General features: G+C 32.2%; 1 protein-coding gene across 2 annotated transcripts in view; it reads right to left on the bottom strand.

The window, feature by feature from the left end:
• Window positions 1-26,441, bottom strand: part of LOC129223456 (phospholipid-transporting ATPase ABCA3-like) — a 37,590-nt gene extending 11,149 nt beyond the window's left edge. Inside the window, exons 1-4 of one of the 2 annotated variants that reach the window (XM_054858066.1) lie at window positions 26,297-26,441; window positions 14,808-14,933; window positions 5,219-5,446; window positions 3,209-3,663 (exon numbers count right to left, since the gene is read on the bottom strand). In XM_054858066.1, coding sequence (XP_054714041.1) covers window positions 3,209-3,663; window positions 5,219-5,446; window positions 14,808-14,933; window positions 26,297-26,414 — 927 coding nt within the window. In that variant the 5' untranslated portion in view covers window positions 26,415-26,441. The remainder of the gene's footprint in view (window positions 1-3,208; window positions 3,664-5,218; window positions 5,447-14,807; window positions 14,934-26,296) is intronic. The other variant, XM_054858067.1, reaches the window with a different exon arrangement.
• Between the last annotated feature and the right edge of the window lie 232 nt (window positions 26,442-26,673).

Genomic DNA, 26,673 nt, shown 5'->3' with positions numbered 1-26,673 from the left:
AAAATTGGAAGTTTGCATCTGGAACACAGAAAACTCCGTTTTTGTATGTATGTATTTCACTGTTCCCAGTCTTCCTTTGCATTTGATGAGTGCTTCATCAATTGCTATTTCTTTACAGGGGCTGAAAGGAACCAGAAAATATTTTCTCTATTCTGAAAGCAGTAGTTCCAGTTTTTGAAAAAAAATGAAACCGTTTCTATCTTTCTCAATTTTTTTTCGACAGTTTCAAAAGATGAAGAAGCAATTCTTTGGCATAATTTGCTTAACCAGGTCATGGTCTAGAGTGCGGTTTGACACCCAATAATCTTGAAGCTTGTTCATTCTAACTAAAATCATTATGAGCAATACTGAAATAATGCCCAAATTTCATTTATATTTTCTACTAGTTTGCAGTTGCTGTCTGGTTTTCCTCTTCTGTTGACAGTGAATTCAGCATAACTGTTCATATTTATTCGAACGTTTTCCATTATTTCATCAGCAAACAATAATTTTAAACAATACTGATTTCTTCAGATCCAACTTCTAAGGAATGCTTCAGTCCTGGATTCCCCTGAAAGCTTCTTCAATCATTTTCTCTATACACTACACCAGGTTAAACCCCTTCCATTATCTTAAGATATTTCATCTTCTGATTCATTACTTTCTGAATTGACCTCATTTGCTGGACAACAATCAAACCATCCTTTTCTGCAAATTCCTCAGTATCAATATCTGAACTACCAAGATCAGAATTCAAGAGAATGGCATCAAATTCTTCCTGTGTTAAAGCATTTCTCAATGCGAAGTTGATGAAACGAATAGGGTTTGTTGATAGTGGAACTCGAAAGTTATAGATCTGGGCCTGAAGTGAAGGATTGTTTGGCATAACAGTTGTGATTAAATATTAACTAAATGATCGAACTAAAAAGTTATTGCATATTAATTATATTGAAATAAACTTTAAGATAATAACTTCTTACGATGGTCACTGCTCTTTTTATATTTTACTAGCTGCATGGCCCAGCAATGCAGTCTACCTCAAAAATATATGTACATTCGGCGTTCCAAGCATTTTATGTTATGATATAAATTTTAGCGTTTTCATAACATTTTTTATTGCTGCTCCATTCCTATTAATCATAGCATGATGTTATACAGCCTATAGCTTTCCTCAATAAATGGACTGTTCAACACAAAAATAATTTTTAAATTCAAACCAGTAGTTCCTGAGATTAGCATGTTCAAACAAACAAACTCTTCAGCTTTATATTATTAGTTAATTAATACATTAAGAAGAAACAGAAGACAATGATACGTATTTTTTTTACAATTCATTTTAGCATCGTTTAGAATTTTCTCTGAAATTCAGGTATAACTTAGCTTGATTTTGAGGAACCTCAAGATATGCCTCATGGCTGACTCGAAGCTACATGCACTGGATCGCAACGCCCACACTTTCAGGTCGAGCCACTGTGAATACATATATTCCGCGTTCCGAGCATTTTATATTATGATATAAATTTTCCAATTTTCTTAACATTTTTTACTGCTGTTTCACTTCCATTAGTCATTGCGTGATGTTATACATCCTATAGCCTTCCTCAATCAATGGACTACTCAACACAAAAAGAATTTTTCAATTTGAACCAGTAGTTCTTGAGATTAGTGCGTTCTAACAAACAAACTCTTCAGCTTTATATTATTAGTATAGATGTACTGATATCTCCTTAAAGAAGGTTCATTTCATGCATAAATATACTATTAAAACTTCAATTAAAACTTTGGCGAAAATCTAATTTAAAATTAAATAATTTATGAATGCAATTCGTACATTGATAAATACTCACCAACTGATTCTTTTCAGCTGTAGAAAAATTGGAGGTGGACCAGGAAGTCGCAGTCTCAGAGACTGATACAGGGACTCGGGATATATTTCCATCGAATTTGGGTTCTTTTTTTTTTTTTACTTTGCAAAAACATACAACAATGTTTTGTCACCTGTAAGCTTCTTTGTTTTTGTTAAAGGTAGTCCTTTTCTAACAAAAAGCGACTTTGTTTAGCAGTTTCCATCTAATACGAGGGGTTAAGTTATGAGAACCCTCGCATAACTAGGTTTCGTGCTAACACGAAAATAAAATTTTACATTTCTTGCACGACACAAAATCCAAAACACTTATTCAAACTAATTAAGTATTTACAACACATTTACAAATAACTCAGCATGAATAAAAATTAAACTGTCTAAAAATCACGACATAAAAGAATAATAACGTACAGAGATTTTACATCAAAAATATTTATACACTCAAATGCTTTATGAATTGAAGCAATGCCTGCAGCTCTGGAAATAGTTTTACAATAACTATCTTTGATTACATTTGTTGCATAAAAAGCGTTAGGGTGGTACACACTTCTTTGTTACTTTACATTTTCCTGCACCTGCCGTAGAAGAACTGTCTAAAGCAGAGCTATCAATAGAAAAATGACACATAATGCCACAAAAAAAGGAATTCAAAAATTTACTTTTTCTTAGGTTTTCGTTCCGTTTTTTTTTTTAAGCATTCACTTTCACTGCTCAAATGCAATGATCATTATAACAATTACAAAGTATTGTCCAACCCCCCCCCCCCCCCTTCTTGTATTCACCCCTTTGTGTTATACCCAAAAAAATTTGAATTAAAAAAAAATATTTTGATCAAGTTTTTAATTTTTTAAAGCTAACATTCAAATACTGTCATGGATTTGGGGTGGGGTCATGACTCCCATGACTCCCCCATTGTATCTGCCACTGGGTCAGTCCAATGTAAAAGGCGAAGGAAGCAGCTTTTTTTTTCTTACAAATAAGTAAAATGGAAAATAATAATAATAATTTTAAAAAATAATAAGGGGAATCAAAATTACAAATAAACAAATAGGGTAAAAAAAGGAGTATCTTTGAATGAAAACTTGCTTTGGAAAAAAAAGTAGCCCAAGTGAAAATAGGTTGCTCTTTAGCCTATTTTTACTTGAAAACATCTACAAAGTCACCTAATGCCAAAAAAAAAGTACCAACAAGTCGCAATTAAGTAGCCTATAGCAACTCTGTTTACCTGAAATCATAAAACTAGGGGTAAAACTTAAATTTTTGGTCGCAAAATGTGACTAACAACTACTTATTCCTTACACTGATACTTCAAGATTAACTTAACTAAAACAAGACAATTTGAACACAAGAATATTATTAACTTACTCTTTTCAGGCAATAACTCAAAGAGCTATCTTTTATGTAAGCATCTCCTTCAGAAGGGGAAATTGCACCAGAAAGCATGGCCATTGTTGCTGTTTTACCAACACCAAAAGATCCAATAATTCCCAAGCAATCACCTTCAGGAACAGAAAATGTTAAATGATCCACTATGTAGTTTCCTTGCACTTTTTTGGAGAGATCAATAACTTTTAGAATTTCAGTTGTGTCTCCATCAGCTACTAGATGTTTAATGCGATTTGCTTCATTAATAATGTCCTCCTCAGATTTATCCTGTTTCTCAACAGATTTGTTTAGGTATCCTTGGAATGGGACGTATCCGCCATACATTTTATCAAACGCATTTTCAAGAAATATTAAAGAAGTAAAGACAACAAGCATATTAAACAGCAGTAGAATTACAATTTTTGTGTCTAAAGTAGTTTGGAAAATATTCTCTTCTGAAAGGAAAAAAAAAATCCTTATAAACTCAAAATTTTTTACATTTGAAAAAAGCAACAATATAAAATTTGTAACTGTAAATAAAAATGATAAATGACAAAAACGAACTAAGACAAAACAGACAACTAAAACAAGTTAGTCATTAGTAGGGATCAACATCTATAATTTTCTATGACTTTATTCAGTTATTCAGAATACTATCAGTATGAGTGAAAGTCTAATTTTAAATCAGTATAGTATTAAAAGCAATAAATTCACATTTTGTGGAAAGAATTACGTCAAATATTAAAGAAAGAGGCTAAAAATGATATTGCATCAAATAAACCAGAGACACAACAAGATTTTTTTCCCCCTGGATTGTTAATAGTTCATACTTATATTTTATTGTTTAAACATGTGAAAGGATTTTAAGTAGCGGACATTACTAACATAAAAATTTGTTGATCCATATTATAACTACCTGTATCTTAAATCAGTGGTGCCCAACTTACGCCCCCCCCCCCCCCCCGGGCTACATCTATGTGGCTTGTTGTTTTGTTCAATATTACAAATCGAAAAACCCACTTAGTGATAATGTAACAAATCTGGAGCCAAATATTCAGCAATTGGTTACTGAAAAGTATGCTAAAAATAGTATGGGACAGCACATTGTTGATTTAATATGGAGTGATCCTACGATTTCGACTTATCGTATCTTTGGATTCTTGAATTTCACACTTGATGTGACTTGATGTGCCTTGCTTTCTCCAATTGTACCAAATTCTTCTCAATTGCGTAACCTAAGCCAAATACTCTAATGCCTCCTCAGGTGGTGTTTTATGTTTAGTTTGTTTGTTACATGCATGTACAGTTGAACCTGTCTGCCACAATTTCATCCTGAAGAAGAAATATTTGTGATAAGAAGGGCTCAAGATACTGAGTTTTTGATAAAAGTCTTAAAAAAAGCACCGAAACAAAGTCAAAAATTTAGTGTATTCTTTTAAATCACTTTCGTTTGCATTAATATTGTTGAACATTTTCCTGTACAGTTGACATTGAATTTTTGCTAAGAATGCAGAGAAATTGGGAAAATTTGACTTAGAGAGATTTTTAAGATAGGCAGTTTCAAAATAGATAAGTTTGACTATAGGTATGTGCAGGGGCGGATACAGACTACCATTTTAGAGGCGTCACGCTGAAGAATAACCTCTTCCCCCTGAACGAACCTACCGTTTTGGGCACGAAAAAATTTCTAAAACTGCTTGGGTATCAATGAAAAGCACCAAATTGGCCAAGAATAAGGCATCTTGTAGGTCATTAACGTTCAAAATTAATTTTGCAAGCAATGATAAGTAGTAATTCAAATAATTACTTTCAAAAATATTTAATGAAATCAAAACACTACTGAAATTGTTGACATATTATTCATAAAGTGTTTGAACACAATGTGGATGGATACTACTTTCGAATGTTTAGGGGTAGCGGTCATGACCCCATGACCCTTCCATTGTATCTGCAACTGGGTATGTGTGAGCATATCTTAGCAAGTATTTGAAAAGTAAAACACCTAGTTACCTTTACAACATTTTATAAGAGGATGATCCACAACATCTTGTCTGCAAAAATATTCAATAAACATAAATGGAATCCTGATACAAGAGGGGATTAAGAATGTTTTCATGTACAAATTTAGTACACCTTCAAAAAAGCAAAATCCAGGTAAGAATCGTAAAAGCCAATACGTAAGATGATCGGTGTCTAAAATATCCTTTTTGGAAGCAAGATTTACAATATTTATAGCACCTGGAAAAAAGAAAATTAAAAGAATACAAATTTAGAATAACTGTTAAAAGAAATTCACCACAAAATCTAAATATATTGAAGTGTGAAGTGCAATTTAAAAAATATTTTCAAGCAGTCCAAGTCCTTGTCTTAAATACAAAGCAAAGCACATACAGGCAGGAGAGTAAAAAAAAACTAACAGGACAAGAAATTTTAAATACTCATAGCCAGGTCCTGGCATTTATGAGTTCAGGATGGGACAACTTCACTTGACCCTGGCTTTGAAAAATGAATGTATTTGCATATGTGTGAGCATATTTATTGTTTTTCAGTTATACATCGAGTACATAACCTTTGCCACCTGCCCTCCCCAATGAAGAAATTTGAAATGATGGGCCTGCTCATAGCAGTAAAACATTTCAGAAGAGTATGTGAGAGAGAAAAGGAAAAGCAATGTTGAATTTGAGAGAATATAAATTGTTCATAATAGCAGATCAATTTCTGAAGCTATTGCTTTTTCTTCATCAATGCCAACCAAAGAATGAAAATATGTAGTCAGAAAGAAATTCAGAAATTAATGTCATTACAGCATCTATTTAAAAAAAATTAAATTAATATTAAAAAAAAAACTACTATTATTCATATGCTATTTGGTGTGCGTAGTGATATTTATTGCTATCTGGATAGTTCCTTTTTTGTATTTTTTTTCTACTCTCAATGTAATTAATTAGATTCAAAATCTATTAACTGAAAATCCGATGTTATTGCCCTATTATTTACCATGTTACGATACTGAATGGCTAAAATCTTTAGAGATAGGGTTCATTCACTTTGTATTTGAACAAACAGGTGAACTTCCTAACTTGATTAAGTTATTTTAATGGTATTAAGGATTATTGAAGGGTCATTCTTCAAAAAGTGTAACTTTTCAGTCACACTCTTTTTACAGCAAAAACTTTAACAATACTTTTAAATTTCATCAAAAATATATCTATTTATACCCGACAACAATTTTTTAACAATAATTTCTATTTTAGTATATTTTTGGTTCACAACATGTGAATTCTCACTTCCGTTGCATGTTACACAACTTGTGTTACTGTTTATGTTGCTTAATAACTTGTTTAATTAAAAGTATATACTTATTTATCATTCCTTTTACAAGTGTCTCAAATACTAATTGTTTAAGTATGCTCATTTTTTTAATATTGTGTTTTAATTTGTTTTAGAAGGATAACGAGTCATGTCACATAATAAATTCTCACCTCCGTTACCTAAACACAAAATGCGATTTCTCATTAACACGTGGTAATAATGACATCAAATTTTATTTTCCATGATACAAGGCAGCCCCCTTGTTTATTTTCAGCCATAAAGAAGTTGTGAGATTTTTGTCGAAAAACAAGAAGATAGATTTTGTTTTAAAAAGTAAGTGTGGTTATAGTAACTTATCACCTCCGCGAACTTGAATTTCAGGGATGTAATTTAATGTAAAAAAAAATAAGAGATGTTTCCATATGCTTAATATGTGCAGATTATAGCAACAAAGAAAAAAAAAATTCCCTGAAAAATGCATCCATTAGGGCTGTATTAATGGAAAATCCCTCACCTCCACGACAGACCTTATCAATGTCATTATTTCTGAGATGAAAATAAATGATGGATTGGAAATACATCAAACTTAGGCATTCTACCAAATTATAAATTGCCAGTATATTCTCAAGTTTACTAAATATTTTTTATTAACACACATTTAAACTAAAAGGATAAGTACTAATCAAGCCGTAATTTAATTAAGAGAGCTTAATATTAGATTCCCACTAATCATTAAAATAGTACATTGTTTGCACAATCAACAAAATTACTCCTTTGATATTAAAATTGGTCTTGATTTTTAAACCTTTCAAGTTTTTTTCTTTTTTTTTTTTAATTTCTGTGAACAAGGCATTTTTTTTCATTTGTGAGTAAAATAATTGGAACTTAGCCGGGCCATTGTTTACGGTTATTTCAAGTAGGTAATACTTTCCTGTATGAATGAAAAAAAAAAAGAAAGTGAAAAGTTTCGAAATTGGAAAATATTTGTGCATAAAAGTTAGGTGTTCTGGAGAATGACTTAGAAGGAGATCATTAGTGCAGCATTAATTTACATCCAGAGGAGGGGGGGGGAGGCATTGGTCTAAACAGTCCTTACATACATATAAGGTAACACATTAGGATTGGCAAAGCCATGTTAAAAACCACAAGCTTGGGGGAGGGGGGGACCTCAAAGGTCAAAGACCTCAAATCTTCCCTTGCTGCATCACTGAAAAATGTGATAGACATAGTATGTCAATCTAAGTGAAGGTCTATTATCATTTTTTATCATGTTAGATAACATTTTACATATTTGCAGTTTTCATATCATTGTTCCTTAACGAACGCTAGAATCCGTGACGTAACTAGTCTTGGAATAGAGAACGGCACGTGTAGTGGGCGTTGCCCATGACGTGACTACTTTAACGTGAACATGTGACGTCACGTACACACGCTTCGGGCTTGGCCACAGAAGATCACGATCAGGTAGCATTGAAGTGAAGATATGCTAATGAGAGTCTGAATATAAGCAAAGCTGTTATCAGTAGATCTCTCTCTCACTTCTTGCACAGCCTAGACGAGTTGGCTCATGTCAGGCAAGCCAACTTGCTGTCTGTTCAGCAAGCTTAGGCTGTTAGCCTTTTTTTTGTTTAATTGAAGTAGTATGACGTTTGTCCATTGAAGACTTCGTTCCTCATGAACGATAGTCGGGTCAATTGATAATACTTATCAGTCTAGGTCAACGGGGTATTTGCAATAATGATATACTTATCCTTATTTACTTTTTGTCAAAGCCATATACTTTGTTTTTTATCTTTTAATAAATTAATTGATGTTTAATGAGCTATTCGTCTTCAATTATACTGTTTCACGAACTCCAATTTCACTCTGCTAGATGTATTACGTTGTTTGGGCAAGAGTTAGTTTCAATCATACCTTCCCATCCAACAAGGGGTTATGGGCCCAGATTGCCTTTCCCCTGTAGAGTTCTTTGAAAGTGAATCAGTTGTAAATTTTTTTGAGAATAAAATTTTATTTTTTTTTCGAGCAAATACCGCTGTGCAAGAAAGTTTTATTCGGGGAGGCCGTAACAAGCGATGTGTAAGAAAATGGTGTTAGTCGTTTCCTTTACCGATGTTCTTCAGTCAAATTACGAAATTTCATAGAGATCTCGGATGTTTGTGGAAAAGCTACACTAGTTGATATTTGAAGCGGAAATTTTTTGGAAGTGAACTCTTTTTCTACCTAATGGAACTGTAGGATTTTTTCATCCAAGACTCTTTTTATCGCGCATGCGAATTTAAAAGTAAAGAATTATAATGGCTACTTCTGGGGTTACCATAGAGCCACTTACGAATGAAAATTATACGGAATGGGCAATAAATGCAAAATTCCTTCTTATGCACAGGAATGCGTGGTCCATTGTAGATGGATCGGAAAAAGTGCCCGTTATCAGCAAGGAAGCCGAAATCACCGCTAAAGATGTTCGCGATTACGAAATACGAAGAAGAGCCGCGCTGTCAATTATTTTTTTAAATATCAACCAAAGTTTAAAGAAAATCATTGAAAATATAGAAGATCCTGCGGAGTCATGGAAGAAATTAAAGGATCATTTCTTCCCTAATAATCGATGCGTTCAAATGCAAAATTTTAATCAATTAAATCAGTGCCATCTTGAAAAGGGCGAAAAATTAAATTTATTCGCCGCTCGCCTTCAACGAATTTTTGATAACATAAAATTAGCTTATCCAGAGTTTCCCGAGGATTACCTGACGTTTCACCTTCTCCAAAATTTACCTAGATCATATGACAATATTGTCCAGAACATTCTCATACGTCCTGCACCTGAGTTTAGATTCGATAAGGTTGTCATTGATCTGATAGTAGAAGAGGGTCGCCAGAACCTTAATATGGAGAAAGAAGCCAATACATATGCTTATATGACAAAGATTATCTGCCACTCGTGTGGCGAACAGGGCCACATTAAGCGTGTATGCCCAACCCGGAAAAAGTGTCATCCACCACGGAACCACCAAATGACTCAACGAGGTTATCCCCGAGAAGTCTCACCCCAGCAGAGGAGTGACAGACCCAATCGATGGAACCGAAGTAGAAACCGAAGTCGAGGTCGCCGATGGAATTCCAAAGGACGGAGACGGTCATTTTCCAACGACAGACGTGAGTACGAATTATATTTTGTCTCTGAAGCTAATTTAAGTCATTCAGGCACAGGGCGATCTAGGAACCTATTTACCTTTGATACAGCCGCCTCTCATCATTTTTCCTTTAGAAAGAACTGGTTCGTGAATTTTGAGAAAGTTCGGGATGTTCGTATGGCGGTAGCAGTAAAGGAGAAAACCTTTCCAATTGTCGGAAAAGGAGATGTTAAAGTTAATTTTGGTGAAAAAACTGTAATTTTACAAAATGTATTGTACTCTCCCCAATTACGTCGTAATATTTTATCTGGTACTAAATTTGACCAGGGAGGTGCAAAATTTGTAGGGGGAGGAGGTTTCGTGGAGGTATCTAGCCAAAAGGGTCCAATTTTTAAAGCAAAACTTGAAAATGGCATGTATATTGTTGAAACTGTGGATAGTGAAATCTCTGAGAATAATCATGTAGATAAGAATCCCATTCCTGAAAATAATTCAGTAGATTTGGAAACTTGGCATAAGCGATTTGCTCATGTGAACGTAGATTCTATCAGACAAACCGGTGATTTAAAATCCGTTAATGGTTTACCCAAATTTAAAAGTATAAAACTAAATTGTGACAATTGTAAAATCGGAAAGTTCAAACGCGTTAGTTTTAAGTCTATAGATAATATTCGGTCGAAACGACCGATTGAACTCCTTCACGCTGACGTTTGGGGACCATATAGTGTCAAGGGAAGGAATGGAGAAAGATATTATTTATCCATAATCGATGATTTTTCTCGGAGATGTTCACTCTATCCAATTTGTAATAAAAGCCTAGTTCCTGAAATTTTGAAGTACCATATTCTAAGAGCAGAAAACTTTATTGGTAAAAATGTAAAATTTGTAAGAACAGATAATGGGTCTGAGTTTGTAAACAATGAGTTTGATGATTTTTGTAAAGAAAAGGGCATAAAGCACGAATTAACTGTACCATTTACTCCGATGCAAAATGGAGTAGCGGAAGTCTTTAACAGGGTGGTAGCTAACGCAACTCGCGTAATACTTCAAGAAAGCGGATTACCACAAAATTTCTGGCCTGAAGCCATGTTATATTTTGTCTATACGTGGAATCGCGTCTGCCACAAAAACCAGAAAAAGACACCTTTTGAACTGTACGGAGGCAGAAAACCTTCGGCTCGTCATTTAAGAGCATTTGGCACAGTTGTATTCGTAGCTATACAAAAGAATTTAAGAAATAAACTCGATGCAAAAGCTCAAAAAGGAGTGTTGGTCGGTTATGCTTTTAAACGAAAAGGATATCGTATTTTTGTCCCTGAACTCAATAAAATTATAGAATCCATAGACGTGTCCTTCAAAGAAAACACTTTCTACAAAGATGAATTCGCGAGCGTAAAAGAGAAAGAAAAAGTCACCCCAAATTGGCCTCTCACTCAAGTCGAAAGTTCTGACCTTGACGAGACGGCAGAAGAATCTGTTTTCAGTGAGGAGGGGGAAACTAGTCAAAGCGAATTACAATCAGAATCAGAAAGCGAAGCTGACGGGAAAAGTAAACCTTTAAAAAGTGTAACTTGGGTTAGAAAAGTTAGACCCAGGACGGATAGTTCTAGGAATGATATTTATTTTTTTGAGAAAGGGAAAAATACCAGATTAAGATCCATGCATGATGTTCACAAATATTGCAATAAACATAATATCGCGTATGATCCAAATATGTTTAGTTTCGTAGGTAAGGACCTATTTGAAGGTGAAATTTCCGCTAATAGACCAAAGGTAGATTTGAATTCTTCATGACTAGCGGAGGATATTAAAGTTCCGAGTACTTACAAACAGGCATTAAAATCAAAAGAATGGGATCAATGGAAGGCATCAATGAAAGAGGAATATGACGTGATGTTAAATCGCGAGGTGTGGAAATTGTCTGAATTGCCTGAAAATACGGTACCAATAGGATCGAGATGGGTTTATTCGGTAAAGAAAAATGAGGAAGGCCAGGTAGTACGTTTCAAAAGTAGATTATGTGCTCAAGGTCATACTCAGATCAGGGGCCTAAATTTTTGGGAGACCTACTCTCCGGTGGTCCAATTCGGCATAATTAGATTTTTTTTCGCACTATTGGTAGTATGTGAAAAATGGATGCATGTTCAATGTGATATTAAATGCGCGTATTTGTATGCACCTTTAGAGGAAACCATATTTATGACACAACCTCCAGGTTTTGAAATTAAAGGTAAAGAACATTTATACTGTAAACTCAAAAGGGCTATATACGGCTTACATCAAAGTGGCCGTTTATGGTATTATGAAATGGAAAAAGTTTTGTGTAAAATTGGTTTTTCTAAATTTTCAAGTTGTAATTGTGTTTATATCAATGAATATGTAATTTTACTTCTTTATGTCGACGACATTGTTTTATTTGGTAAAAATGAATGTTATATAAATAGCGCAATCAACATGTTGAATGAATACTTCGATCTAAAAGTATTAGGAAAAACACGCAAATTGCTAGGGGTAGATTTCTTAAACGAAGAAAATGATTTGTGTTTAAGTCAATTAGAATATATTCAGGAAATTTATGAAAGTTTCGAAAATTTTAACATTCCTGTAGCATCTTTACCCATTAGCAAAGGAGTCATTTATTCAAGTGCTGATTGTCCTAAAACTGATGATGAAGTAAAAGAAATGACAAAATATCCGTATAGAAATTTAGTAGGTTGCTTAGCATTTGTAGCAAATAGAACTCGTCCAGACATCGCATATGCAGTAAATATTTTTAGTCAATTCCAATCAAATCCTGGTATAATTCATTGGAATGGCCTTGTCAAATTACTCGGATATGTTTGGAAAACGAGAGATTTAAAACTAAAGTTACAATGCAGCAAAATTCAATTGATTACTTTCTCGGATTCTGACTTCGCGTCAAATCGAGACGATCGCACATCCTTAGGCGGACAAATTATTTTTCTAGACAAATCGCCGATTGAATGGCGTACATTTAAACAGAAAAGTGTAAGCTTATCCACTATGGAGGCTGAATTTGTTGCAATGACAGAATCCGCTAAGGAATTGATGTGGTTTGATAGGGTATTAGATGAATGCATCGAAAATAAAGTAATCAAAAGATCTAAATTTAAATCTATTCTTTTTGTTGACAATCAAGCATCAATTGATTTTGTAAATTCACCTATTGAAAACCATAGAAGCAAACACATAGATGTGAAACTATTTTTTATTAGAGATCTAGTTTGGAAAAATGTTTTTGACATTAAATATATTCGAAGTAAGGAAAATTTGGCAGATATTTTCACGAAATCTCAAACCCGATTTGAATTGCAAACATTTATTGAAAATATTTATTGTGAACAAAAATAACATTGTTTTTAAGAATGTTTTTCCAAATTTTGAAAACGTTTTTTGTAACTCTTGAATATTCGTATTTGCACTTACATCATATGATATTTTTCATGTTAAATCTCTTACAAGGTGAACAATTTGATTGTTATCTTCGTTAAAAGTCAAGTAAAAGCCACTAGATCGTTTTCCAGTGGGGTAAATGATGAAGTGATTAGGGTTAATTAATTTTTGAACGGGAAAAATTGTAAAATTGTTAAAATTACTTTTTCGAAATATTTAATTTTTTTTTACCTAACAAGTATAAAAATATTAAAACTGGAATTTTAAATGGTCACAACTTTAAGGGTCAAATTTTTAAAGGACCAAAAGTTTATGATAAATTGAAAAAAAAAAAAACTTGAGTTTCTCTTAGCGATGCAGAATGCCTTATGAGAAGTTTAAAATAGAACTCAAACATAGTATATCAATTTTTTTTCAAAAATTCAATTTTATCATTGATCAATATTAGAAATCCTAGAGTTTTTTTTACAACGTATTACGTATGCTGATTTGAACAGTTACTTGTGTATTTTTTTTTCATGTTTTTCAGACAAATGTGTACAAGGAACTTTCAATTGAGAAGAAATTTAAATTGATTTAACAAGATGAACCATCCTCGAACATGAACTGTTTTCTGATGTTGTGTTTCTCGGATGTTACGGATCTCCGGAATTCCTTTTGTTAATGTTGAAATAAGTGTTCTAATAATTGTTGTTGTTCTATTAACATTGTTATTGTGTTTTGTAAAAGGATATGGCTAAATTTTTAAAGATTGTTTAATTATACAGTTTAAATTTTTTTAGATTATCAAAATGATAATGGGGAGGCCTTGATAGACATAGTATGTCAATCTAAGTGAAGGTCTATTATCATTTTTTATCATGTTAGATAACATTTTACATATTTGCAGTTTTCATATCATTGTTCCTTAACGAACGCTAGAATCCGTGACGTAACTAGTCTTGGAATAGAGAACGGCACGTGTAGTGGGCGTTGCCCATGACGTGACTACTTTAACGTGAACATGTGACGTCACGTACACACGCTTCGGGCTTGGCCACTGAAGATCACGATCAGGTAGCATTGAAGTGAAGATATGCTAATGAGAGTCTGAATATAAGCAAAGCTGTTATCAGTAGATCTCTCTCTCACTTCTTGCACAGCCTAGACGAGTTGGCTCATGTCAGGCAAGCCAACTTGCTGTCTGTTCAGCAAGCTTAGGCTGTTAGCCTTTTTTTTGTTTAATTGAAGTAGTATGACGTTTGTCCATTGAAGACTTCGTTCCTCATGAACGATAGTCGGGTCAATTGATAATACTTATCAGTCTAGGTCAACGGGGTATTTGCAATAATGATATACTTATCCTTATTTACTTTTTGTCAAAGCCATATACTTTGTTTTTTATCTTTTAATAAATTAATTGATGTTTAATGAGCTATTCGTCTTCAATTATACTGTTTCACGAACTCCAATTTCACTCTGCTAGATGTATTACGTTGTTTGGGCAAGAGTTAGTTTCAATCATACCTTCCCATCCAACAAAATGTTTCATCGCGCCTTAGAGCAATAGTAGGATATCTTAGCGGTCTTTCTGGAATAAGATATCCTACTGTTGCTATGAGGCAATGATATATACTGTTATAAAAAATACACTATCACTCCAGCTGCTTGATTACATTACATTTGCTATTTAAGGATGTTATGTAACATTTCTATGAAAATTCAACAATAATATTTATCAGCATAAAATCATATCTTACCTAATGAAATGCAATACATCCACATGCAAGCAAATGCTGTACTAGGTTTTGATATGAATAATGATAATATATAGCAAAGCGGAATAATACTCAGTCCAAACAGCAGGAGGAGGACAAAAAGATCAACTGCAACAAAATTGCTTTATTATAATGTTATTGAATGAACAAGAACATGATTCAGTCCTCATCAGTTATTAATTTTCATCAATTTAAAAAAGTTATAAAATTTCAAGAGGAAATATTTAGATTATAAAAATAATTAGCTACACTAGGAACGTTAACTTCTCATCTTACAATACTGATGCAAGTTCTTGACGTTTGCTTGCTTCCAAACAAAGATGATGTTAGTTATACATTATAGAAATTATGAAATACTAGCTGCGTGCCCGGCGTTGCACGGGCTACGTAAAAAACGAAAGAGATGTCCAATTGATGTTTTTGCATTACTCTGACATCAGTTTCTAAAGCGCTAAGGAGTAAATAAATACGCGTAATGCAAGGTTTGCAAAACACCAGTAGAGTATATTTTTGGCAAAAATCTCTTTAAAGTTAATCATAGTTATCGATAATGCAAGTTATGCGTATTTTCAATTAGCACAAAAGATAAAAATACATGCATTATCAATTATCTGTGCTCACTTTAAACTGAATTAAATCTGATAGACTAAAATGACACATACAGTGGCTCCCAAAAGTGTTCGTACACTTTGAAATTTTTTAGTAAAACCAAAATAACTCAAAACTGAATTCGAATATAAAGTTCAATATTTTTTCACATCATTCCTATGTCATTCTAAATATAACCCATTGGTTTTTTTCAAAACATTGACGGATCTTCTTTTTGAAATGGGTCAGAAAACGAAGAGACAGAGAAATAACAAGCCACAAAAGTCATCGTACACTCAAATATTTTCGAATAAATTCATGATTAAAATTATCATATGCCGTTTTATTAATATTTTTGCATTGTGTTGACCCTTATAAGTCATTTGGCTTTAACTTTTTGTTTATTTATTCCTTAATATTGTGCTTTTTACTGTAAAATGGCTGGTATTCGTAAAAAACCGCAAACGCCATTCAAAATTTGAATTTTTTTCCCACAGTAGTGGTAAATTGGTTTGAAATGTCTCTAAATTAGTTAATTTATTTGTTTGTATAGTAAAGTGCTTGATAAATTGCTTTAAAGAAAGGAATCGGACCAAAAACAAGGTAAGAAAAAGTCAACCGGCAAAGTTGACAAAACGTGATCGTAGATTTAAAGTTAAAAAATTTATGAAAAATACACATTTGAGTACTGCAAAAGTTTCTGCAGAGTTAAATGAAACATTTTACATTTAATTTTTACCTAAAATTGTTCGCCAAGTTCTTTGATTAGCTGGATTAAATGGGACCTCTTCCCGCAGAAATTTTCTTGGTCGTGCGAAAAAACAGAAAACTTACGCTTTTCGTCCCAAAATCAATGATAAATAAGCTAAAAAACAGTTTAGAATCATGTCTTACTTACAGATAAAAATTAATTCAACATTTTTGGTTAAATTGTTGTATAACTGTAAGTAGAGAAAAAAATTAGGAACTTAATCCTAAGAACTTAGTTGGATCAGTTAATCAGGACGGTGAAGGTGTTTTAGTGTGAGGGTGCATATCAGCATCAGGACTTGGTAGTTTGTAATTTTTTGATGAAATAATGAATCATGCTGTTCCTTTAAATATTTTAAAAACCAATTTTGAACTCTTAGCCAAAAATTTGGTTATTGGAAACAACTTTGTTTTTATCAAGATAACGATAAGAAGCACATGGTTTTCAACGTTTGCGTCTAGTGCCTCGAAAATTGTCCTAAAGTTTAGAAAAAAAACCTCAATCTCCAGATTGTAACTTAATGTAACGTATTTAGAGATATCTGGAGGTTAGATTACGAAAATAGGGCTTTAAAACGAAAATAGAGCTAGAAATAGTAATACTCGAAGTGTGGTAGAACACTTACTAAGAAATTATGCTAAAAAAAGAAAGAAAAAGAATGAAATCTATTCCCAGACATTTAAAAGGTGTTATGAATACTGTATGATATTCTACTAATTAATAACTTATTCAAAAGTTAGATTATTCAATAATATATAGACATTTTATGAAGTGTACGAAGACTTTTGTAAGATAAAATTTCCAACACTTTTCGGTTTTTGATTTTTAAAAAATTAAGTTTTAATATTTTTTAAAAACTTTTCATGCAGTTTTGTTAAAAATTGATCATAAATCTTATAATTAAATACCTATTCCGAAATATTAATTCTAACCAATGATTTGGGGTCTATTTCGATGAAAGTCGTAGGTGTACGAAGACTTTTGGGAGCCACTGTACTTTTTGGTTGCTTACGTGAAACTAAAGCACCAAGACTTAATAAATACCAATTAGTATTAATTTAATACCAAGTCAACAGATTCGAATTAAGCTTTAGTTAAAATCCTTAAAAACAATATTTTTGTTCAACTCTGTTTCACTTAAAGAAATTCAAACAATCTTAATTTAACATGTTCTTTTAACGATACGAACTGTATTTCAAAAATAGAAACAGGAAGGAAAAAGAGAGTTATTACAATTCGAAAACTCACCCATGTGATGGGAAAAAGTCCAGCAAAATAAACATAATTAGTCGCACATCCTAAATGTACCAAAATATGAGGTCGGTGAATAATAAACTTACACTACAATCAATAAACATAGCTAAAGAAACAACTTTCATATGCTGAAAAGAGTTAAGAACGTTGAATGTAAAAAATAAAAAAAGGACAGACGATAAAATAAAGGCTATGTCAGAATAGGGCAACCAATTTTAAACTAATTTAAAATGAAATTCTAGATGGAAACGTTGTTTTAAGATTTGGACAGCAGCCAAAAAATCTCTTTTAAAACAATTATTAGAATTTTACTTGCTCGCGCATATGCAAAATGGCAACAGGAAAGAAATAAAAATTCCTTAATAACGTTATGTTAATTAATGTTTTAATTAATATCTCTGCTAATTAAAGTCGCACAATTACGAGATTGGTCCTATTGTTTTCTTTGGAAAATTTCGAATTGATCGGTATCTCGTTTGACCCCGATTCGCAGTGGTTCTAGAGAAGATAGATCTTCAGACAGACAGACAGACGCGAACAGATTTTAATATTATAGTGGAAGTGGATGGAAGTGGATGGTTCGGACAAACGTACTCTGGCAGCATTGTATTGCTGTAATTAGGATCTGCGTAGTTTTCTCAATGCTGCCTGCTTATATCTCCTGAAAAGTTTCATTTTTATGCTGAATTTTCTTTTTCTTTTTTTTTTTTTTTTGCGTAAGTATGGAATAAAATAGTGAACACTTTGGGAAATTTGGGTCAAAACTCGAAATTTTAAGACAAAATTTGAAAATTTCGGAATTGTTGGACAATTCCTAATTAAAAAAAAAAGAAGAATGCTGAAATACTTTAAAATTAAAAAATCTATCGAATTACTTAATTAAAAAAAAAAACAAAAAAAAGGGTCTTATTTCGTTCAGAAGGGGAACAGTTGCAGTCTCTAACGAAGTTAATTAAAAACTAATTATCTGAGCAAAATATCCAAAATGACGAAATTTGTACTGCCTATTTCATAACTCTTTTGAAAGAGAAGCAAGAAATTAAATAAAACAAAGAAAAAAAAAAACAATAGCAGCTGCGCAAGGCAGATGTTGAAAATTGGTGCATTGGAAATAATAATAATAATAATAGCAGCTGGTGGAAGGGGAGTAAAACAAATCTTTTCCTCTCAATTTGAATAGTAATGTGTCTCTGTAAAATACGTATAAATAAGTTGAAAATGATCATCTACACTAAAACAATTCCGCAACTCTACTGGTAATTTCTGTGAAACGTTTCGAGATTTCGCAGGTTTTCACCAATTTCGTGGGAAAACTAAGAATCTTTGTCAAAACACTTCCTGAATTATTATGAGATGCAGACTTCTTGCTGCTGTGAAAAATATTTTTACCTACAAGTTTAAAGAGTAACTGAGCGTATTTATTAAGTGTATTGGCTACAGCGCACTAATCGCCCATCTAGTTTGACTAAGCTCCCAATGGAAGCGAATAAGCGTCTGGAATCCGCTGCTTTTCAAGAATTGCAGGCAAGCGAGCTTGGTACTTAAAATTCTGCATTAGCTGTGGTCATGATTGCAATAATGCTTCTGGAGCTTTCTTGGCAAGTTAATAATTAAGTTTTCTCTACAAACTCGAGAAACATTATTGGCTTTAACACCCGAGATATTTCTGTGTTTTTTAGAAAGATTAAAGGATCATTTCAGGAGGGCGTTGACTTTTAGAGGAAAATATTCCTGTTTTTTGCATAATATATTACTGGCAGAAATTCGCCACATCAGCTGCCTATTATTTTCCAGGAACGTTTCTGAATCGTTTTTATAGCGTAGTGTAGTATTTTGGTATTTTGATATGCCATTATGGTTAGAGATTTATTTAATCGTTAACATATACAGCAAATAGAAATTCCGCCTAAGTTAATATATGTAGCAACCAACTTCTAGCAATGCTTAAAACATGATAAACTTTGTAGGTATCTGTTTCTAGACTACAAGTAACGCTTTTTTCAAATCCAAAATAGCATGTTGTACTGTTTAGGACATGCAGTAGATCAACCGTTGTTGGTACGATTGTAGAAAAATTCCTGAATTTTTGAAACGCTTTTAAAACCTATTATAAATAAAGTGGTAGCTCTCCTTTTCAGGGAATATAGTTATCAATGGGTAGAAAAATTTAGATCAACGGTAGAAAAATTTAAAAAAATTAAAATTGGCGTTTTTGAGGAAAAAAATTTTATTTTATTCTTTTTTTAAAAAACGTGCCGGAAAAAACTAAACATTGGCATTTCAAAAAGGTGCACGCCTCAAAAAAAAAAAAAAAAACTTTACATGAAACATTCCGCAACAAAATATGTTGTACCGTTCTAGAAATAAGGAGCTTCACAAATTTTGCCAAAAATCGCAAGTGAGAAATGATGTCCGACATGCTATGTTTGATGGTCTGTATCTCGGTCCAGGATTTTTTTTGGGGGGACAAAACCGAAAAAAAAAAAAAAAACACGCTTATAACAATTTTTTTTACCGAATTTTAACTTATGTTTAACTCAAAAAAAGAAAAAAAAAATCAAGAACCATCAAGGTGAACCCCCTGGTTGAATTGACATGGATTCTACCTTATACATGAATATAGTTCAACAAAGGAACTCATAATTAAGGTAGAAACATAGAAGTAGTTAAAACCAAACCACGATTACTCGCTTAAAAAAAATAAATAAATAAAAGGTTTTTTTTTTGGGGGGGGGGAGGGCGGGTCAATTAAGTGGCCGGTTAGGGAAAATTACAGAAACAAAGAACTATTATTATTATCACGAGGTTTCACATATGGATCTTAAAACTTACTTCATAAGCATACATTTTTATCGTCTCTAATTTAAATGTATTTCTATTAGTTTAATATTTGCATAAGTTAGTATAATTCAAAACTAATGCTCATAATGAAAGAGTTTCGTAGATTAAGTAAAATTGTAAATATTATTCTTAAATGAATATTTCGTGCAGAGTAATATACACCTTTCCGATTGTACTGCATCTTTAATATACAGAGGAAGTCGAGGATGTTGGATCACGGGACACTTAGTATCGTTCTCAAGCATAGAATTTATAGTCGCACAAATCCAACAACGATATACTATGGAAGTTACATCGATCAAATTTTATTATAAAATAAAACAATGCTGAGTTAATTTTTAGGTGTCTAAAACTCTTTTATTTTCCCCCGGTTTTAACATCAAGATTAGTATAGTAAATTGAACTCCTCTGCTCTTTTAGTTCAGAATTAATTACAGATGTTTTTATTTATTTTATTTTATTTTATTTTTTTGTCACAAAGAGAAAAATATGTTAGCATTTTTTCAAAACCAAGAACTCAGGTACGTTGTCCACTCTTTAAAGACTTCAAAAGAAATAGTCTGTTGATAGAAATATTGAGCTCTGACTTGCGCTGATTCTTGCAAAAATTTAGATGGTTCTAGCGTAAATGGTGATGAAGTATAAGTTTGTTACAATATTGATAATATTCATCATTGCAATTGTAACAAAAGGTTTTCTTAATGCGGACCAAAGTACCCCAATCTCGGGCTCCGTTTCTCCAAAAGCATAAAGGTATTAATTTATTTCTTATTCCGTGCAATGTTTATTTATTAAAAATTTTCGATTTTCCAATTTGTTTATTTCGAACATTAACCAACATTTTGTCTATTGAAATTAACCAACTGTTTAGAGAAAAAAATACTTTTACACGGAACTAATTTGAACAGATTATTATTCAGTTAAAATCATTAAAAGAGTAAACTTTCTTAGTTCTCGAACTTTTGTTTCATTTAACGAAATCTAAACAATCTTAATTTAACGTGTTTATTTTAAAGAAATCTAAACAGTCTTAAAATAACGTGTTTTATTTAAAGAAATCTAAACAATCTTAATATAGACGTGATCATTTAAAAAAATCTAAACTGTCTTAATTTAGCGTGCTCTTTTAATTGTACAAAATGTATTTCAAAATATAAAAAGGAGGGATAAGAAGAGTTTAAATTCGAAAACTTACCTATTCTAGAGAAGTGACAATGTAAAATAGAAAAAGTTCAACAGAATAAACATAATGAGTCGCACAAAAACGAATATATGAGCGTGTTGGTAATGAAAGAAAAAATAATACAGCCGATTGGGATTCGGAATAACACACTTTCTAAACACAAACACGGCGAAAGAAATAACTTTCATATGCTAAAAAGATTAAAGAGCGTTGACTAAAAAAATAAAACGGCAGACGATAAATTAAAGTTTGAGTTCGAATAGAGCAACCGGCCAACCAATTTAAAATAAAATTCTAGACGAAAAAAGTTGTTTTAAGACTTGGATAACAGCCCAAAAAACTGCGCTCTTAAAACGATCATTCGAATTTTTTTTTTCTAACTCATAAGTAAAATGGCAACAGGAAAGAAATAAGAATTCCCGAGAACGTGTTGTTAATTGACGTTTTAATTAATATCTCAGCTAATTACAGTCGCACAATTACGAGATTGGTCCTATTGTTTTCTTTGGAAAATTTCTAATTGATCGGTATCTCGTTTGAACTCTCGATTCGCAGCGGTTCTCGAGAAGATAGATCTTCAGACAGACAGACAGACAGACGCGAACAGATTTTAATATTATAGAGGATTATACTAAAGTTCCAGATACTGCTATTAAAACCACAATTTTGGTGCAGAAATCTAGAGCTTGGCTTTTGATTTTTTAGATGCATTGGATCGTGAGAATTAGCAGGGCAGGCCAGAGATAAATGTGTGATTGAATGATTCTTGTTATGAGTTTGAGCAAATTTTTCGGTTATTTTATCTTTAAAAAAAAGTGTTTTACCTTTTAAATTTAAATTTTATGAAAAATTAAATGAAAATTAAATTAAAAAATTAAAAAAAGAAAATTTCTAGGAAAATCATAAAAAGTGTGGTCTCAAGAAATATAAGAAAAAATCGTTGCCTTAGGAGCAACAGTAGGATTATCTTACTTGTTATTTGTAGAATTAGATATTTTACTGTTGCTCTGAAGGCGACAATGTATAGATTGTCGCATGATTCTATATTTCTTCTTTAAATAAACCCTCTTTAACTATATGGTATTTCCTATTTTGTGAAAGATCTAACAACAGAACATGATACATTCGCAAACTGTTCACTATTTTCTATATTTTCTACCCATAGTTTCGATCAATATGAGCAACGTAGAACTGATACTGTACCGCAATTAGCATTGCACCAGAAAATTGATAGGGAATTAAAATTTCTGAAATAACAGATACTATCGGCTCAGTTTAATTGGGTAAGGGATAAAACAAATACCCTGCTTTTACGAATAAAACCTCCCTGGGACCGAATATTTGCCCATAGACACAATGTTAAAGGATTCCCGCTTTATCGAATAATATCACATCAGCTTTCGCATGTATTTTTGTTGAGAAAATTTTTGAACAAATTAGAAATAAATTAGGTAAGAACAATAATTGACGCAAAAATACAAAGTAATATTTTTTGCCAACAACGGGTGAGAAAAACAACATTCATATTCTTTAAAAAAATTCTACTGTTCTGTGACATTTCTTTTCTTTGCCACTACAAAAAAAAAAAAAAAAAAAACACAGTTGATAATTAAATTAAGTAACATAAAGAAATATACACATTTTAGATGATAATAAATTGATACATTTTTAATGCAAAACACAGTAGACGGGGAGGGGCAAAAGGAAGTCAGAAAAGTGTTCCCAAAATAACCTTGATCTGGTAAAGAACTTTTATGGAATTTTTCAAAAAAAAAAAAAAAAGTGCTGAAAAAAGGTACCAAAATAAAGATTTCATAGCTGAAGTAGTAAGTTACTTTTTTTATAATTTTCCTACGTGCTTGTAATCCATGCATAAACTGATTATTAAACTATTTTGTTGTTTACTTAAGTTATTCCAAAAAACTTTTTACTAACAACATTACTTTCTTTATAGCTATTGATTTAGTATTATTACATTTTAAGACAAATGTTGCCAATTTAGAAAGGCAAGGAATATTCCCCCGCTTAATCAAATAATATTTTTTGGAACTGACGATATTCAATTAAGTGGGGCCGACAGTATTTCCAAACTTATACAAGTTCAAACTAACAATGCTGCATTACAATATGCCTGTACTACAAAACACCCTGCATTACAATACTTTAAAAGTAAGACTTAAGAGCCATTGTCTGTAAGAATCAGGCATTTTAAAGCATTTGTGATTGTTGACATTTTTAATTTTTTTTATTTTCACATATATTGTTCCTTATCATAAATGTAATGTAAATCCGAAATTTGAGCTTTGTCTGACTCACCATTTTTGAGAAAACAATTTTTTTTGTTTAGGGGGCGTGGCACATTTTTGCCGGGTTTTTTTCAAATTTGCAGATATTAATGTGCTTGTTGCTTGAAGCGCCCTTATAATGACATGGATTTTTTAATTCCATATTACTATATGGTCTTGTTAGATACAGTTACAGCTGTCAAATTGGTGACACTACGAGGGCGACGCCCACAAACTCCGTTTAAAAATGACCAAAAATGATTTTTTTTTCTATATTCAAGACCAATTTTCTCAAAGCGCCTTCATGATAACACCAACATTTTTAGATTATTTTCTAGCCACACTTACATACATCAAAAATATGTATCAAAATCGGTGTCACTATAAGGGCGCCAGCAGATATTGGAACTTTTATTCAATAAATTTCACAAAAACACAAGTATTTAGAATCTAATTACAACTGTCGCCCTCATAGCAGATATCTGATACTACATTAGGTTGATAACCAACATGTTTGTCTAACATTTGCACACAAAAAATCGGTGTCACTCCTATTATTTTCGGAAATATAATCATTCCAAGTTAGTAGGTTATGGCGTTTTTTTATATTTATTTATTTAATATTTTCACACCCAGATTTTTTTTGTACATATTTATTTTTAATTTAATACAAAGAAGTGTACCTTATAACATAAACAGCTTTGGGCAGCAAGAGAGCCTTTTTCTTGAATAGAAAATGCGCGTTTTGATATAGGTACCAGGTGGATCTATTGTGCATAACATGTCTAGACTATTATACCAATACTCGTCTTGTTTTTTCTGGCCAAACAAATTTATTTATTCCAATTGTTCTTGACATGCATTTGACATAAACTTGCAAATGGTCAACTTCTACTCTTTTTCTGGGATACCATGTTTCCCCATGCTTTAGTACTACAAAATTAGCAGTTTTCAATAAGAGATGACCGTCTTTCTGAAATTGGTTTGACTTGATTCTTAATGTTTTCTTCGTTTTGGTCTACGTTATCCTCAAATTCAGTTTCAGATTCTGAATGTTCGCTTTCTTCAATATTCTCATTTGATGTATTTAGAATGCATTCGTTTTTTTGTTTCTTCCATCGAAAAAAAAGGATAGGATTTCTTTCATAGTACAATACTCTGAAGCAACGAACAGTTTTTTCCCCGTTACAAACTGCATTTCTCATCTAGTGTGCAACTTAAAAGGGATGTTGTTTTTTTCCAGTATTTTCACCAATCGTAAATTGTTCTTATAAATACTCCTTCTGCTTTGAAGTGAACTTGAACTGAGCTCGTAAAGATAGGGACCATCCAATTTCATTAAATTGAACTTTTGGCAATGCAGGGGTATTTATTAGTTGAAAATTTGAAGCATTTATATAAGATGTTTGTAAGAGCTTCTCTCTATACATCTTTCGTATAAAATCCATTTGCAAGTTGAGGTCAAATGTATGTCAAGAACAATTGAAATAAATTGATTTGTTTGGCCAAAAAAACAAGACGAGTATTGGTATGATAGTCTAGACATGTTATGCACACTACATCTTTTTTATTTACCTTAATCACAATACATCTGCCTGTACCTATATCAAAACGGGCATTTTCTATTCAAGAAAAAGACGCTCTTACTGCCCAAAGCTATTTATGTTAAAAGATACACATTTTTGTATTAAATTAAAAATAAATATGTTCAAAAAAACTATCTGGGGGTGAAAAGATTAAATAAATAAATATAAAAAAACGCCATAACGTACTAACTTCGAACGATTCAAAAATAACAGGAGTGACACCGATTTTTTTTGCGCAAATGTTAAACAAACATGTTGGTTATCAACCTAATTTAGTATCGGATCTCTGCTATGAGGGCGACAGTTGTAGTTAGACCTTAAATATTTGTGTTTTTGTGAAATTTATCGAATAAAAGTTCCAATATATTCTGGCGCCCTTATAGTGACACCGATTTTGATACATATTTTTGATGTATGTAAGTGTGGCTAGAAAATGATCTAAAAATGATGGTGTCATCATGAAGGCCCTTTGAGAAAATTGGCCTTGAATATAGAAAAAAATTCATTTTCGGTCATTTTTAAACGGAGTTCGTGGCCGTCGCCCTCGTAGTGACACCGATTTGACAGCTGTAATAGTATCTAAGAAGACCATATAATAGTATAGAATTTAAAAATCCATGTCATTATAGGGGCGCTGAAAGCAACAAGAACTTTAAAATCTGCAAATTTGAAAAACACGCAAAAATGTGCCACGCCCCCTAAATTAAAAAATTTAATTTCCCAAAAACGGTAAGGCAGACAAAGTTCATATTTTGCACAAACATTACATTCATGATAAGGAACAACATTTGCAAAAATAAAGAAAATTAAAAATGTCAACAATTACAACCTGCCTGATCCTTTCAGACAATGGCTCTTAATTCTTGTTACTTATTTCTTTATTTATTTTTTATAAAATGAAAAACAGACATGACCTACGGTACAGATTTTTTTCACATTAGGAATATCAGGAAAATGAATGCTCTTCAAAAATATACACGTACCTGGAATTTGAAAATGGTGAAAAGCAATAAAACTGTATACGAACAATGGTATCATAACAAAAAATGATATTGTAGCATTCACAAGGATGTCACAAAGGAACATTGAAAACCAATACATAAATGCCGAAAGACCAGTTATTAGCTGAAGAAGTTTAGCAGAGGATGAATTTTCAAATACAGGTAAAATGATGAAACTTGCTCCAAGAAGAGAACAGACCAGTGAAAAGCAAATAAACATAAGAACATCACAAAACTTAATCGTATGAGGAATGAATTGAACAAATGGTAAAGGATGGTTCTGAAGTTTTAAACCAATATTTACAGAAGAATTCTTTAAAAAGATTGAATGTACAATATTGACAGCAACTGGGAGAATA

The sequence above is a fragment of the Uloborus diversus genome, chromosome 1, assembly GCF_026930045.1.
Source record: "Uloborus diversus isolate 005 chromosome 1, Udiv.v.3.1, whole genome shotgun sequence".
Lineage (NCBI taxonomy): Eukaryota > Metazoa > Arthropoda > Arachnida > Araneae > Uloboridae > Uloborus > Uloborus diversus.
The sequence above is the reverse complement of the archived record's forward strand: the minus strand, read 5'-3'. Positions and strand labels throughout refer to the sequence as shown.